This window comes from Bubalus kerabau, chromosome 10, assembly GCF_029407905.1.
Source record: "Bubalus kerabau isolate K-KA32 ecotype Philippines breed swamp buffalo chromosome 10, PCC_UOA_SB_1v2, whole genome shotgun sequence".
In the NCBI taxonomy this organism is placed as follows: Eukaryota; Metazoa; Chordata; class Mammalia; order Artiodactyla; family Bovidae; genus Bubalus; species Bubalus kerabau.
The window spans coordinates 28,349,831-28,367,899 of record NC_073633.1 but is presented as its reverse complement, the minus strand read 5'-3'; the positions used below and the strand labels follow the sequence as shown (position 1 = coordinate 28,367,899).

The window sequence follows — 18,069 nt, the reverse complement described above, 5'->3', positions numbered from 1 at the left end:
GCTTGTGGTTACTTCTGGTCCTCCCTCATTTAAAACACTTCAAATTTAGAGATGAGAACAGCATTCTTGTCACTACCACACCCCCCAAAAAAACAGACTCTTGTCTTTGACCCTTTGGGGCTTTGTTTTTTTTTTTTTTAATTTTATTTTATTTTTAAACTTTACATAACTGTATTAGTTTTGCCAAATATCAAAATGAATCCGCCACAGGTATACATGTGTTCCCCATCCTGAACCCTCCTCCCTCCTCCCTCCCCATTCCATCCCTCTGGGTCGTCCCAGTGCACCAGACCCACGCATCCAGTATCGTGCATCGAACCTGGACTGGCACTCGTTTCATACATGATATTTTACATGTTTCAATGCCATTCTCCCAAAACTTCCCACCCTCTCCCTCTCTCACAGAGCCCATAAGACTGTTCTATACATCAGTGTCTCTTTTGCTGTCTCGTACACAGGGTTATTGTTACCATCTTTCTAAATTCCGTATATATGCGTTAGTATACTGTATTGGTGTTTTTCTTTCTGGCTTACTTCACTCTGTATAATAGGCTCCAGTTTCATCCACCTCATTAGAATTGATTCAAATGTATTCTTTTTAATGGCTGAGTAATACTCCATTGTGTATATGTACCACAGCTTGCTTATCCATTCATCTGCTGATGGACATCTAGGTTGCTTCCATGTCCTGGCTATTATAAACAGTGCTGCGATGAACATTGGGGTACTCGTGTCTCTTTCCCTTCTGGTTTCCTCAGTGTGTATGCCCAGCAGTGGGATTGCTGGATCATAAGGCAGGTCTATTTCCAGTTTTTTTAAGGAATCTCCACACTGTTCTCTATAGTGGCTGTACTAGTTTGCATTCCCACCAACAGTGTAAGAGGGTTCCCTTTTCTCCACACCCTCTCCAGCATTTATTACTTGTAGACTTTTGGATCGCAGCCATTCTGACTGGTGTGAAATGGTACCTCATAGTGGTTTTGATTTGCATTTCTCTGATAATGAGTGATGTTGAGCATCTTTTCATGTGTTTGTTAGCCATCTGTATGTCTTCTTTGGAGAAATGTCTATTTAGTTCTTTGGCCCATTTTTTGATTGGGTCATTTATTTTTCTGGGGCTTTGCTTTTTACCCCTACTTTTCCCTATTCCTTTTATCACTCTCATCTTTATAAACATCAGACACTCTTCCGTGGGAACCATGTTTTACTGTTTTCTCAGAAATGTCTCCTGGAATTGAATCTTACTCATTCCCTCTTCCTTGCTTGCTCTCCCCTGCCTTTAAGTTAGATGTTCTGGTTGACAGACAGGTCAGCATTTCAAGATGCTGTTCTGCATGATAAAAAACCCGCCTTTCTTCAAAGATCTTTCTTTAGGACCCTCATGTGATTTCCTGCAGACCTCCAGAAGGTAGCTTCCTTAAACCCAGAGTGCTGGTCTCTGTCTTGCTTTACTGCTCTTAGTTAAAGATTACATGACAAGTTACCAATAAACATGTGCTCAGCGTTTTCTCAGAGAGTTGCTCTTCTACGAACTCTCCCTGCACTGTCTCTTACAATCCTGTGTGTTTGTGAGAATTATTCAGTGTGACACCGCCACACTCTTCCTTATATATTGAAGATGTAAACACATAAGATTCTACTGTAACCAAAAATTCTTCTTGATTTAATTCAGAGAGGACAATTCAGAGAGAAGCCTGAACTCATCAACTCTGAAGTCTATCAGTTAGGATCCTTCTCAGTCACAAACTCCCATGGCCACACTCCAAAAAAATGTGGTGATACTTCTCCAGTTAGATGCCACTCCACCTCTGAAATCTTATATCCTGTCTAAATCTTGCATCCTCAGATTCTTACACTCATATACTTCTGCTGCATTTGTTCTTTGACTCTTTATGATCATTTAGTCCCCAGATCTCTCTATTGTTATATTATTTCTCAGAAGTTTCCAATCTTTTATTTCTCTTTCTACCATATCTAAACTTCACAGCCCTCCTTCAATCAGTCTTCAGTCACTAACTTCATTGTTTTGAGTTAATTCCATGTCATATCAATGATCTTATTAATTCCTAATCATGAATTAATATCTGCCTTCTTATGTACCTCATTGGGGTAACGATTCAAAACACTATATTACACACATACCATGGAATACTGTTCAGTCATCATAAAGATCAAATTACAAAAAAATCTACTTTCTTGTATACTTTGATAAAGCAGAGTTCAAGAAAATCACAGATGGGCAGACTGGTGTCATTGAAATTGTTATCACCTCCAACACTAACTAGACCCACAGTGCTTCCAAGAAAGTATTCTTTTTCTTTGTAATCATTTCTAATTGTCAATTCCTACAGTGACCTTTTTCAAAACTTCTCACACTCATCACATTTCTTAACCCAGGATCTCTTCTATTAATTTTCTTGAAAGGTACTTAATTTCTATCTACAAGAAGTAAAAAATTCATTAAAATTAATAGATGTGTCAACTTTCTGCCTTCATACCCTGAAATAATACTGAAATCCAAACCAATTCTTTCCTTCTTCATTCCAATAAAATTGGAAATAACTGTTTCTCAGCTCAGTCCCTCCTCCAGCCACAGTCACACCATGACGCCGTCACCAGGTATTTGCCCTGTTTAGTATTTCTTACCTACACTAGGACAGCTTTAACCACAAACACTTTTTGGCCTAATGAATTTGGGATTTGGTCTTTTCCCTTCTGAATATCTCCTATATTTCCCTCTGCACTAGAACCTCTGACTTGTAGCTAGTAGAGTATCTAGATAAGACTACAGATTTAAAATACATATTTAAACACAATATGCTGGACACCCAAATGATAAAAAGTGAAAGGATCTAAAAGGAGAGAAAATGACTCCAATAAAGATGTTATCCAGTTTAGTTGGGTGTCTCAAGAATATTCGAATCTGCCTTACCATAATTGCAAATACAAATAACTCACAATTGCAATTACTCACATTTGCAAATTGCAAATACTCACATCTCATCCTATGACTGGGGCAAAGCAAACAGAAAATATCTGTTCAGTGTTCATATATGAATTGATCACTTGAAACAAATTTATCCTCTTTCAGTTCTGGATGCAAGAAATGTAAAATCAGTTTCACTGGCTACAGTCAAGTTTTTGGCAGGGTTGATTCTTTCCCTTCACTGCACATTACCTAGTTTTAATTTATTTATTTTGTAAGTGGAAGTTTCTACCTATTAATCCCCTTCACCTATTTCACCCCGACACCCACCCCTTTCCCCTTAGTAACCAGTAATTTGTTCCCTATATGTCTGAGTCTGTTTCTGTTTTGTTATATTTGTTAATTTGTTTTGCTTTTAGATTTAATATAAAAGTGAAAGCACACAGTATTTGTCTTTCTCTATCTGACATTTCTCTAAGTGCGATATCCTCCAGGTCTATCATGCTCTCCCAGCTGGCAAAATTTTATTCTTTTTTATGGCTAGTAATATTCTATTGTACACACACACACACACACACACACACACACACACACACACACTGACACATATATATCTTCTAGATCCATTAGTATGAGTGAAAACTGAGGTTGTTTCTATATATCTTCACTATTGGAAATAATGTTGCAGTGAACATTTGGGTACATACATATTTTTGAATTAGTGTTTTTGTTTTCTTCTGATAGATACCCAGGAATGGAATTGCTGAATCGTATAATGCATGTGCATGCTAAGTCATTGCAGTCATGTTCGACTCTTTGCAACCTCATGGAAACATAGATCGCCAGGTTCCTCTGTCTCTGGAAATTTTCCCAGCAAGAATACTGGAGTGGGCTGCCATTTCCTACTCCAGGGAATCTTCCTGACCCAGGGATCAAAATTGTGTCTGCTGCATTGAAGGTGGATTATTTATTTCTGAGCCACCTGGGAAGCCCCGAATCATATAGTAGTTATATTTATTATATATAAACTACTACTATTATATATCTATATATATATATATATATATATAACTACTGGCTATATTTTTATTGGTTTGGGGAATCTTTTGAATAGAGGCTACACCAGCTTACTTTCCCAGTAAGAATACACAAGTTTTCCCTTTTCTCCACATCCTTGACAATACTCAATTATTTTTCATTTTTGTCATGATAGTATTCATGACAAAGTAGGAGTGAGGTGATATCTCACTGTGGTTTTGATTTGCATTTACCTGATGGTTAGAGATGTTGAACATCTTGTCATGTGTCTGTTTACCATCTGTATGTTCTTTGGAAAAATGCCTAATCATGTCCTCTGCCTGTGGTTTTGATATTGTGTGCAAAAATATTTTTATATATTCTGGACATTAACCCCTTGTTGACCAATAACTTCCAAATATCTTCTCCCATTTGATAGGTTGCCTTTTTTGTGTGTTAATGGTTTTTTTCACTGTGCAAAATATTTTAATTTAATTAGGCCCTATTTTCTGTGTTGTTTCTTTTTTGTCCTTGCCTGAGGAAATACAGACAAAAATATAGCAAAGATGAATCTCATAAAGCATATTGCCTATACTTTCTTTAAGGATTTATGAGTTCAGATCTTATATTTAAGTCTCTAATCCATTTTGAGTTTATTTTAGTATATGCTGTGAGAAAATATTCTAATTCTTTAACATGTAGCTGTCTAGTTGTCTAACACCACATATAGAAGAAGCAGTCTTTCCCCCAATTGCTTATTCTTGCCTCCTTTGTTATAGATTGATTCACCATGTATACAAGGGTTAAAATCTGGACTCCCTATTCTGTTGCATTGACTGAATCTCTGTTTTTTTGGCCAGCAATGTGTATTTTATTTTTTATGCAAATTAAAATTTATTATAAGATTTTACTGATTATTTTATAACACCTTTGAAGCATATTTTGATGTCAGGGACTGTGATACCTTCAACTTTGTTCTTTTTTTTCAAAATTGCTTTGACTATTTGTGGCCTTTTGTGGTTCTATACAAATTTTAGGATTATTTGCTATAGTTGTGTGAAAAATGCCATGACTATTTTGAGAGGGGTTGCCTTAAATCTATAGATTGCTCTGGTTCAGAGGACATTTTCACATTGTTTATTCTTAAAACCCATGAACATGAAATATTTTTATATTTACTTGCATTATCTTCAATTTTCTTCATCAATATCTTATAGCTTTCAGAGTGACATCAATACAATTCTAGGGCACATGATCTAATAAGTACAATTCTCCTCGTAGAGGCAACAAGACTGAATATCCTGATCCTCCTCAAAGTCTAATAAGATTCAATGTCAAATTTCAAAAGAACAATATTTTATTCCTGTTTCAGTTTCTTAAAAACACATACAAATGAATAGATTCTAAAAGTCAGAAGAACTGATGTTTCTTCATTTCATGTTAAAGTAATTTTATTTACTAAAAAATCTAAATAGAGCCCTAAAACCCAGTTAAGGAAAAAAAAAAAGATAAGTTAATTATATTGGATAAAATAGCTTTTCACCAAGAGAGCTGAAAATCTGTGGATTTTAAAAAAGTCATTGTTTCTGAATGGAGGAAAGGTAAGTATAGGTTAAATGAATGACCAGTAAGTTACAAAAAGAGTTCATAGCCTATACTAAATTCTATCTTAAATGAGCTGGTAAAATTATTTTACTGAATGATTATCAATTTTTGTCAACTTGTTTAAAATTCAGTTCCCCTCAGCTCATACCTTTAATACTAATTTTCTTTCCATACTCCTTTTCAGGATCTGCCTAACTCAATTACCAGGAAGAGACAAGTAGACAAAATAAAGTTTGTGGTGAGCCAGACTTTTTCCCCATATGTGCACAGACCACGTGGTCTATGAACATGAAAAACCCCACATCCTGTTGCGGGGAGTCACACAGATACTGGGTAGTATGTATATGTGCTGCCAGGCACTCAAAGACACTGAACTCTCAGCTTGAGGCAGAAACTAAGCACATTTGTGCAGGGGAATCCACGCCTCATGCCGCTCTCCAGCCTGCTCTGGGTGCTCCTGGCCTTCACCTTCTCTGGTAGGGATGCTTCCAAACATGGGTGTGAGTGTTCAGGGTGAAAAGACTGCACACAGGTGCATGGTGCTTCACAGGCACTTGGGGAGGAAAGGAGGGTTGGGGAAAAGCATACTTTTATGATTTCAATTTGGGTTTTCTTTGGGTCCCAAATTAGTCTAATTCTTACATTATTTTGTTCATTACTTCAGCTATGTTTCCTGATTTTTTCCCCACAGGATCTGGTGTGGCACAGAATGTTATTCAAGACCAGCCAAACACATCCAGTCAACTGGGACAGTCAGTCACCCTGAACTGTCGGTATGGAACAACCTGGAGCTACATGTTTTGGTACAAGCTGCTTCCCAATGGAGAGATGATTTACCTTATTAGTCAGGCTTCTTCTGGCCAGAATGCAAGGAATGGCCGCTACTCTGTAAATTTTCAGAAAGCTCGTAAATCCATCAGCCTCACCATTTCAGACTTACAACTGGAAGATTCTGCAGAGTATTTCTGTGCTCTCTGGGAGCTCACAGTGCTTGAAGTAATGGAAATAGCTAAACAAAAACCCCAGAGTTTAATAAAAGAGAGCTTCCCTGCTGCAGAACTCCAGCTGAAATATGCACCTGCAGATCCCAGATCAGAAATGGTAGTTGTGTGGTTGCTTAATCTGTGGTCTGGAAGTTCCTTTTAAGTCACTTAGGAACAGATGTCCAAACTAACTTTCTAGTAATATGTTCTCAGTCTTGATTTTTTAAAGTTTATATCAATCATACAGAACATGTGCAAAGTTGTCTAAATTTGAAAACTTGCCCTGTAATAATTTAATGTGGCAACTGCACCTAAAAAAATCTCACATCATAAATCTGGGTTTAATTTTCAGAAATTGTCATGAATACAAGTTCTTTAATCTTTTTTTTCTTCTTAGGTTTTGTGTCTGTTAGGCTACAATCAGAAAAGTAGAACCACAGTGATACAGAATAAGAGACTCATTTTAAGGAACAGAACTTTCAGGCAATTGCTAGAGTTGGTGGAGGAGTTTATACAAAGCTGTTATCTTTGTATCTTGTGCTGAGCCTCAATTTACTTTAAATCAACTAGAGTGTCATTTGGAAAGGAAAATTGGATATGGATAAAAGCATGGAAAAACACATTTAAGGACATACTAGAACCCATGAGGATGACTGGAACCCACAAAAACACACTAAAAACTTGTCTGTCTCTCACCTCCTTCAATCTCACGGTAGTGAGTGACCTTCAGGAGAAGTGGATATTTATCATCATGCTACATGCACATTTGGCCCAAGACAGAGAGATGATGAGGAGGAGATCTGGTTGGAGGTTAAGGAGCTGTAAGTCAACAATAAGATGAGCTAGCAGATCAGCAGCAACACGTGTGAGTTGCACAGTGACTGCAGCCCTGCAGCAACCAGCAGGGCAAAAAAAAAATGTGGCTACTTGATGACAACTACCTTCTAAACCTTGCACAATCCTTTTTATGGCCAACCCTAGCCCAGAACAATACAGAGAAACAAATTCTGAGTCATAGATTTCCAGGTAGTAGAGACACTACAAAGCTATTCCAGTACCTTCTATGTCAACTGGTCATCCATCTATACCTCTTTTAACAACACACTTTCAAATAAAGAAAACAGCAAAACTATGCTCCTTGTTCAGTTCAGTTTAGTTCAGTCACTCAGTCATGTCCGACTCCTTGCAACCCCATGAATAGCAGCATGCCAGGCCTCCCTGTCCATCACCAACTCCCAGAGTTCACTCAAACTCACGTCCATCGAATTGGTGATGCCATCTCATCCTCTGTCGTCCCCTTCTCCTCCTGCCCCCAATCCCTCCCAGCATCAGAGTCTTTTCCAATGAGTCGACTCTTCTCATGAGGTGGCCAAAGTACTGGAGTTTCAGCTTTAGCATCATTCCTTCCAAAGAACACCCAGGACTGATCTCCTTTAGAATGGACTGGTTGGATCTCCTTCTTGTTAATATGATGCAATTATTCCCCATTCGACCATAATCAACATAACCTTCTCCTGAAAAGAGTATACCAGGTTTGTGCATGAGTACTAAGTTACTTCCGCCACATCCGACTCTTCATGACCCTATGTACTGTAGCCCACCAGGCTCCTCTGTCCATGGGATTCTCCAGGCAAGAATACTGGAGTGCGTTGCCACACCCTCTTCAATGGATATCAAGTTCACTTATCCATTTTTGAGTGTTGTTTTTTCCTTTTATACCTCACCCACACTGTCCCTTTGGATCCTGCATCTTAACTATTGAGATACAATCAGATTCAATGTTAACTTGTATTTTGCACTTCATATGTTTCCATAGGCAGGCAAGTGGGGGAGAGATTTAAAAATGGTCACTCTATGCATAAATATATTCATATCAAACAGAAAAAGAGATTGTCATAACTACTGTCAACTTTAAAAATATTCACAACCAGAAGTTGAGAGTTACGTTCTATCTGGTGGGAATTTTTAGGACTTCAAGTCTGGGAGATAGCATCTCAAGTAAACCTGAAAGAACTGCTCTGAGGAGGTGAGCAGAGAAGCCAGGTTATATAGAAGTTTAGCAACAAAGTGCAGGTAGTCGGAACATCAAAAGATTATTGTTAATTAAAGAAAAAAGGATATCTCAAGTTAAGGATGGACTTCCCTGGTGGCTCAGACAGTCAAGAATCCGCTTACAATGCAGGAGGCCTGGGTTTGATCCCTGGGTTGGGAAGATCCCCTGGAGGAGGGCATGGCAATCCACTCCAGTATTCTTGCCTGGAGAATCCCCATGGACAGAGGAGCCTGGCAGTCTACAGTCCATGGGGTTGCAAAGAGTCGGACACGACTGAGCGACTAAGCACAAGTTAAGGAGTCTAGCACACTTATATGCATGGGGAGATGCAAGAGTCAGGGCTCACGGAGGTCATTCTTTTACTATTCACCTCAACTATCTTGGGGCCAGTATCTGTGTTTCTTGCATCCTGAGCTCCTTTAGTCTCATGGTAGGGAGTGACTGCAGTTCTGATGGTTGTTAGATCACAGATATTCTTCTCCTTCCTGAGTGCGCTTAGGCTCAGGAGCTCACACTGGGCTGCAGGTGCTGAAGACTGTGACGTCCTTGTTTACTGATATGGCAGGAAATACTCCATTTCTGACTGTTACAGTTTTTGTTACTGCAAATGACCACATGATTGTTGGTAGTATTTATAACTACCTTTTCCATTACCCATTCCATAACATTTTTGCTCATAACAAGCACCTTCACTCACTGCCACCTTGACTTCCTATAAAACAAGCTCCTTACACAGGAGCAATGCTATGTGGAAAGTCATCAAGGTAAATAAGACATTCTGCAAGCCCACCACTGTGGTTTTGACAGAAGTTCAAAGGGTATTGAAGGCAAATCCTAAGGTCTATTTAAGTGGAAATAATCTTGCCAATAAATAGGGAAAATTGATATACTGTATTCTGGGAAATATCATTAAGAATGATGCTTGATTTCATATCAGATGCAATAGAAGTCACCAAGGGAAAGCATTTTTAAGTTGTTTAAAGGAAGCAAACAAGTAATACTTTCAAACTAGCTTCTTATGAACATGAAAATGAATCCTTTATCTAAATCTTTCTATTTTTTTCTCTGAGAATCAGGCTGTAACACACGGCATGAATCAAGAATGAAAGCTGAAGCTCTGCCAGCTGGTGTCCTGCTCAAATATCTTATGATGCTTACACTGGCCTCTCTGCTCCCCTCCAGTGATCACGGGTTAAACTGCGAGGAAGCCTGTTGCAGTGAAAAGGAAAAAATAGAAATGAGGTTTTTTTCTTTCCCTTTCCTTGGACCAAAGAAGATAAAGAGAACAGTGAGCAGGCCTGAACATTCCTGAAGTGAACTGAAAGTTGCTCACTCATGTCTGACTCTTTGCAATCCCATGGACTATATGTATATATATAGAATATATATATTCTCCAGGGCAGAATACTGGAATGGGTAGCCTGTCCCTTCTCCAGCAGATCTTCCCAACCCAGGAAGTGAACCGGGCTCTCCTGCATTGTAGGTGGATTCTTTACAAACTGAGCTACCAGGGAAGCCCTGATAGAGATTCCCTGAAGTCTCAATAGGGAAAGGTGTGAACATTCCTAGTTGTTTTTGTTTTGCCTTAACTGCTCCTAACTCTGCATATCTGTAAGTTTGCTTTACTGCTCCCTAACTCTGCAGGAGCTGCAATTCACACTGTCTCCTTTGTCTCTATGCTAAATACGTCTCCTATCTAGTGTTTTCCCTTACAACACCCTTCCCTTTGTAATTAGATATCAGAAAGAAGGCCACAGAGCCACCTAACTGCCAGAGTCAATTGCTGGGTTACAGATGCCAGGCTATGGCTCTTTGAAACAATGCAAGAGGAAGAAATCAAGATCCTATTATCACCTAGACTCCTGACTGTGAGCCCTTGCCTTGTGGCTCAGATGGTAAAGAATCCACAGGTTTGATCCTTGGGTCAGGAAGATCCCCTGGAGAAGGGAATGGCAACCTACTCCAGTATTCTTAAAGCCACCTTTCTATTTCCTCCAAATTCTCTTTGTCCTTTTTATTTGGCTTTGGTGGCAGAGAAAACCAAGAATTTGGCCAGCAAAAGCGTAATCACAATAGGAGCTGTCATTGCTGAACCATTCAGTAAACTTCCCTATGCAGAAATGGGGAGAAAGAGGATTCAACAAAACTGGCTGTTTTCTTTTTTTCTTCTTCTTTTGCCTGCCAGATGTGAAAGTGATTGACTTCAAATGACAAATACAGCACATGGCCTGATTATGGCTGCAGAGTAAGAGGCTACCTTGAAAAGAAAGCTTGGAATTGATGCACAAGATGGGAGTTTCTTCTCTGGCAAGTAAAATTGTATGTACTGCTCTGTCTTTTCTTGTAGTATAGAAATATCTAGCGAAGTGGGAGCAAGAGTCAATAATGGGAAAAAATAAACAATTGCAGAAAACACTGCTTGGTATACTCATTCCAGTTTATATTATGGCACCCAATCTCTCAAAATAACACTCTAATGAATTAATTTCTCATTAATAGTAATAAGAACATGATAGACATGGACATTTATGATAACACATGAAATCTGCCAGGTAAACTACTACATTACATATATGTCAGAAAGGGCTCCCCTGGTGGCTGAGCTGGTAAAGAACCCGCCTGGCAATGCAGGAGCCACAAAAGATGCCAGTTTGATCCTTGGGTATGGAAGATCCCCTGGAGTTCAGTTCAGTTCAGTCATTCAATCATGTCAGACTCTTTGTGACCCCATGAACCGCAGCACTCCAGGCCTCCCTGTCCATCACCAACTCCCGGAGTTCACCCAAACCCAGGTCCATTGAGTCGGTGATGCCATCCAACTATCCTCTGTCAGCCCCGTCTCCTCCTGCCCTCAATCTTTCCCAGCATCAGGGTCTTTTCAAATGAGTCAGCTCTTCGCATCAGGTGGCCAAAGTATTGGCGTTTCAGCTTCTACATCAGTCCTTCCAATGAACACCCAGGACTGACCTCCTTTAGGATGGACTGATTGGATCTCTTTGCAGTCCAAGGGACTCTCAAGAGTCTTCTCCAACACCACAGTTCAAAAGCATCAATTCTTTGGTGCTCAGCTTTCTTCACAGTCCAACTCTCACATCCATACATGACCACTGGAAAAACCATAGCCTTGACTAGACAGACCATTGTTGGCAAAGTAATGTCTCTGCTTTTTAATATGCTGTCGAGGTTGGTCATAACTTTCCTTGCAAGGAGTAAGTGTCTCTTAATTTCATGGCTGCAATCACCATCTACAGCGATTTTGGAGCCCAGAAAAATAAATCAGCCACTGTTTCCACTGTTTCCCCATCTATTTGCCATGAAGTGATGGGACCAGATGCCATGATCTTAGTTTTCTGAATGTTGAGCTTTAAGCCAACTTTTTCAGTATCTTTAGTTCTTCACTTTCTGCCATAAGGGTGGTGTCATCTGCATATCTGAGGTTACTGATATTTCTCCTGGCAATCTTGATTCCAGCTTGTGCTTCCTCCAGCCCAGCGTTTCTCATGATGTACTCTGCATATAAGTTAAATAAGCAGGGTGACAATATACCCTGGAGTAAGAAATAGCAACCTGCTGCAGTATCCTTGCTGGAAAATCTCATGAACAGAAGAGCCTGGCAGGCCATAGTCCATAGGTTGCAAAGAGTCGGTCATGAATGAGCACACATGCACTCATACATATCTCAGAAAAATATTGAACTTTATCTTGTGGATAGATTATTCTGCAATTTCAGATTCTGTCTTCCAACCCCATCCCCAAGATTTTGCACATTGCTGCAGCTGATTGAATATTTAAGTTAGGGAAGGTATTATGCTGGTGATTTGAATGTTTGTTCCTACTTAATTCTTATTGGAACACTTCAAGGTTGGATCAATTCACCTTTAGGCAGGCAAAGTTACAAAGTGCTTGAGACTGAAGACTTGGTTTGTATTTCTATATCTACCACTCATTAGTTGAGTATCTTGGGAAAACGACTTAATGATTTTTTGCTTTAGTGTTCATGTATCTACAATGCTAGATATTGGTAGAATATCAATATTGATAGAATCTACCCTGCAGAGTTCTCATGAGAAGTGAATGAGATAATAAGTGCCAGTGCTGAGTCCAGTGCCCAGCAGGAAGATACTGACTACTTACAAGAAAGGAAATTGAACTTGAAGGGGGTTCAGTATTTTTCCTAGTGTTGCATGGTAAGTATCAGACTGTAGCCTCCCCTCCACTTAGAGCAGATGCCCTTCCTCACCCCCAAGAGTTACTCTGTCTCAATACAGTATTGTATTGTGTTTATAGTACTTATTACTCTTTAAAACTATTTTTTCTCAAAAAAAAGAGAAAACATTCATTTAATTTTTCTCCCTTCCTACTAAACTGTAGGCATTTACTATCTCTTTACTACAGCATCCTCCAGACCTGAACCTGCTTGGCACACAAGAGGCCAAACACACACACACACACACACACACACACAATATGAAACCCAGCAGGATTCTATAGGGTCTTTCTGAAACAGACTCCCAATATCCAAACTCTGTTGCTTCTTGTGCATAGAAAACCATTAGCCTCTTGGGCTTTCCTTGAATTCCAAAGAATAAACTTAATCAGAAAAAAATGCAGAAGGAGAGGAAAACAGTCAAGCAAGACAAAATAATAATAGTTTCACCATTAAGCAAAGCTAAGATGGACTTTTTGTTTCTTTCCATTTGAAAGTTTCAAATTTTTAAATTGAAATTTTATATAAAAAATTATTAACCAAAGTGCTTTTCCTCCCATGGGTTGCCATCCCAATCTCTCCCAAGTTGAATAGCAGCAGTCCACAACAAGGGAACTGATTTCTGAAAGTTCTCAGAAACTTGCAGTTCCTCTTTGCTGAAAGAGTGGCATCAGTTCTTCATGTGACTTTACAGGGGATGTCTGATTAAGCTTCTTCTTTGGCTTAAGTTTTTTCACAGGCAAGGGCAGGCTGAGGACACGGGAGGCAAGGACCATAGAGCCCAGCTCCATTTCACTATATTTAAATGAATCTTCAACTTTCTGTATCTCATAAAACACTCTGCTTTTACACTTGTAATTCACTTTCACTCCCATAATAATAAAACAGGTATCTCTTTTACTTTGAAATAGTACCTCTTTGCCTAAACACTTCACCGACACCATTCTTTCTGGTTTCTATGGCACCTTAGGCCACTGATCATCCAAATTCTATGGTCTGATTTTATAGGACTCATTTAAAATATTCAAGCTTTCTCATCTTAGAAAAAATATTTCATATTCCTCCAAACCCCATACATGCCTCTCCTGCAACCAATCTGTCTTTTACTCCCTGGCTATTGTTTAAAAGCCCTGATCACATAACTGCTTACACTCTGTCACCTTTTTTCACTCTGTACACTTTTGTTTTTCCTCCCAATATTTTCTAAAATCTGTTTTCTTAAAAATCACCAATGATCTCTTTATTGTTAAATCTAAAAGACGTTTTTAACCTCCTTCATCTAGACAAGTATTTCTCAAATTTTAATGTGCACAGGAATATTATTAAAATGTAGATTCTGACTTAGGAATTTTGGGTTAGGCCTGAGATTCTGAAGTCAAAGTAGCTCCCTGGTGATGCGAATGATACCTACCTACAGACCACATTCGAGCAGCCTCTCTCTGCAGTGCGTGCCACTCCTTTTGGGGACCTTTGTGTTCCTGGCACACAGTACCCCAACCTTAAACTTTAACTTCTGGGAGATCCTTTGCAAGATCTCCTATTCTTCTTTACCCATCCCACTGCTTAGACCCTCTTTTCCTCTCAATCTGTATACTATTCTTTGAAAATTTCATCTGTTCATATTGCTTCAATTATCATGCAAACAGTCTTAGTAGCCTGCACATAAAACTGGTCTCTGGAGTTAGATCTATATTCTAATCACTACCCTGTCACTTAAAAATATTGCAATCCTGTGTAATTTAAATTCTTTGAAGCTAGGTTTACCATCTATAAAATGGAGGGTATTGCCAGTCCAGGTTCGATGCACGATACTGGATGCTTGGGGCTGGTGCACTGGGACGACCCAGAGGGGTGGAATGGGGAGGGAGGAGGGAGGAGGGTTCAGGATGGGGAACACATGTATACCTGTGGCAGATTCATTTTGATATTTGGCAAAACTAATACAATTATGTAAGGTTTAAAAATAAAATAAAATTATAAAAAAAAAATGGAGGGTAAAAATGAGTAACCCAAGATGTTGTTGTATTAAATAAGATATTTCTTATAAAGCTCAGACAGTAAAGAATCTGCCTACAATGCGGGAGACCTGGGTTCAATCCCTGGGTCAGGAACATACCTTGCAGAAGGGAATGGTAACCCACTCCAGTATTCTTGCTTGGAGAATCCTATGGATAGAGAAGCCTGGCAGGCTACAGGTCATGGGGTCACAAAGAGTCAAACACCACTGAGCAACTAACACTTTTAGTATTTCATTTTAAAATAAAGCTTAAACTTCGGTGCCCCTTACTTAAACATGTCATTTCCAAGATGCACAGGGCCCTAGCCATATTTTATAAATGTTTCAAAAAATAAGATATCTTAACGAGTTAAGATCCTTGCCAGTTAAACCCCAACTTCCCCTCTACTATAATTCTAGTCTGTCAGGTGGTGATGGAGTGAGCCGCAGGCTTATTTAGCATCTGCAAGAGTGAATTTGAATTAAGAATGCATATAATTTTGACCTAGTGTAATTTATTTATGCAGCTTACAGTCACTTCAGTATATAAGTGCTTGTCATCAAGATCTCACAGGCTCAGCATCAGAGACAGATTTCAAACAAAAATCTGTTTGACACTAATGCTAATTACCTTACATTACACTGTACTGCTGTTCCTTTGGTAATGATTCATTAACAAGTCTTTGTTTCCAAAAGGCATGATAGTCTATTGCCAGACCTTTTAGTGTTTTAAGAGCATGTAACACCTCCCTAAGCGGTTCCAATATGTTTTTATAGTTTCCTTGCAGGCTGTTGCATTCCACTCTGTGGAATATCTGTGCATTCCACTCTATATATTGGAAGACGAGTTTGCTTATGTTCTTCCTCTGGTATGAAAATGGCCTCGTCTGATCATATTTATTATTGTTCATGTTAACTTCTTACTGACTGGTCACAATTTTTTACATTTATGAGAATAAAGTGAAACTCATAGCATGCCAGTCCAATGAGGGCATTAACAACCATGGTAGGTAGATGATACCAAGGTTCCCCAGGTAGTGTGGTGGTGAAGAATCTGTCTGCTGATGCAAGAGATGTGGGTTTGATCCCAGGATTGGGAAGATCTCTTGGAGGAGGAAACGGCAACCCACTCCAGTATTCTTGCCTGGAAAAGTCCATGGACAGAGAAGCCTGGTGGGCTACAGTCCATGGGGTTGCAAAGAGTCTGAGGGACTGAGCACACACACACACAAAAGAAATTTGCAGGTGTAATTAAAGTCTCTAATCAGTATGACCTTGAATGAATCAAAAGGAGATTGTCCTAGGTGGGCCTAATCTAATCAAGTTTGCTCTTTAAGAAAGAGCTTAAACTTTTCCTGCGATCAGAGACATCCTCCTTGTTTTGAGGAAACAAGTTGCCATGAGTGCTACAGCCACAAGGAAATGAATTCTACCAGCAACCACTGAGTCTGGAAGAGGACTCCATGCCCCAGACAGTCTTAGTTGCCTCCTTGACTGCAACCTTGTGAGTTCAGCTTAACTGTGTGCTGATTTCTGACTTACAGAACCTGCGATATAAAGAGATGTTGTTCCATCACAAAAGTTCTTGATAATTTGTCACACATCAATAGGTAACTAACATAGAAAATAAACTCGTTAATTGGTGTGATCAGTTGATAGTATTTAGGATTTGTTATGACATAAGAAAATTTGGAATGTAATGAAATCTTGTAGCACACAGTACTGTGATAGACAGTTTCCAAATTTTGACCATAATCCTGTAAATTTTAATCCATTTTCAAAATGCACTTTGAACTTTTTTAAGAAAGCAAATTTCAATCCATGATTATCTTTCTTTTCTCTGTATTAAAGTTTTTACAAATTTATTGTCATATGAAGAAAAGTGTAAAAAGTATGAAGACAAAAAGCATAGACACCATAAGTATTATAGCAGTGTGTCATGGAAATAAGTACTAAAATATTACTCAATTTTCTAGATTTATGCTGTCTGTGGAATTTGCTTTCTAAAATTTATAATTTGCTATGATTGTATTTCTCATTCTAAACATTATTTTCTATTTAATTTTTATCCATAATTTTGTGCTGCTATAGAAAGTGCAATTTTGTAAGTTTCAGTGCCTACAAAACATAAAGTCTGCTCTGTACATAATTATAATGCTTTCACATTCAACCATACAAAGCCAGCAAGGGGGTGAACAAAAATTGCGAATTTCTCTTTATTTCTCTATCTGACCCCTGGAGGGCACTGTTGTGAAAATTGGGAAAGATCAGAATAAGCTCAAAAAACCCTTCCTTCCTTACAATTTAAAGAGATATCCTGACACCATTTTTTACACAATGACATGTAAAGCATCTCAGACACTAGAGACAGGAAGTTTTAAGACAGCCTCTCTTCCTAGCTCCCTCTACAGTCTCCATCAGAAGAAGAAATTGATATCACCTGTCATTCCTCCTCAACCGCAGAGCAACTTGGATTCAAGTCCCCCGGTCATGAGACTTCTGTCTGGGGGGAATCACCCAGAAAGCAGCTCACTGCCTCTTCACTGCTCCACCATGACCTTGGTGTTCACCTTGATGCTTGAGGCACTCCTGCTGCTGAGTGAGTACTGTTCCATTTTACTCTCTTGTCCACACACGGAACATTGTTCTGGTTTGACTTTGAATAGAGACTTTTGTTTAGCTGAGTTCACTGATTCAGTATTTATGGTTCGGCAGCCCAGTCAGTGACCCAGCCCGATGGCCACATCACTGTCTCTGAAGGAGCCCCTCTGGAGCTGAGGTGCAACTACTCATTTTCTCTTCAACCTAATCTCTACTGGTATGTGCAGTACCCCAACCAAGGACTCCAGCTTCTCCTGAAGTACGTGTCTGGAAACAATCTTGTTTCAGGCATCAAAGATTTTGCATCTGAATTTAGGAAGAGTGAAACTTCCTTTCACCTGAGGAAAAAGCCCACTGAAGTAATTTGACCAAGTACTTCTATGCTCTGAGTGACATGGTGACTAGGACTGTAGGGGGAGCTATCTGCAAACCCCTGAGATCTGGTAGCTTAAAGGATTTACAGTTTCAGCCTGTGTTATTTTCAGGAAGTTGGCATGTTCTGTGAAGGCAAATAGTACAGAGAATATATAGTATTGCAAATGTTTCATTCCTATGGACATCTTAGATTTTTTCTTTTCTTTTTCAATTTGCAAAGAAAGGATTTGTTTTCTCAAGTTCAGTGTTCTCAGTGGAGTTGACTGTTAGGTGGGGCTTCCTGTCACAGAGTGTCACCTGAGCGGG

At 39.1% G+C, this 18,069-nt stretch overlaps 1 protein-coding gene and 1 gene segment (V, D, J or C); both read left to right on the top strand.

The window, feature by feature from the left end:
- The first annotated feature begins 5,975 nt into the window (after window positions 1-5,975).
- LOC129621962 (T cell receptor delta variable 1-like) lies at window positions 5,976-6,694 on the top strand. The segment is given in 2 exon segments: window positions 5,976-6,024; window positions 6,240-6,694. Coding segments are annotated over 2 exon segments (504 nt in total).
- A 9,461-nt stretch (window positions 6,695-16,155) lies between these two features.
- The window catches only part of LOC129621960 (uncharacterized), a 30,589-nt gene continuing 28,675 nt past the window's right edge, over window positions 16,156-18,069 (top strand). The window contains exons 1-2 of the mRNA XM_055538960.1: window positions 16,156-16,291; window positions 17,187-17,386. Of these exons, the coding sequence (XP_055394935.1) occupies window positions 16,251-16,291; window positions 17,187-17,386 (241 nt within the window). The 5' untranslated portion in view covers window positions 16,156-16,250. The remainder of the gene's footprint in view (window positions 16,292-17,186; window positions 17,387-18,069) is intronic.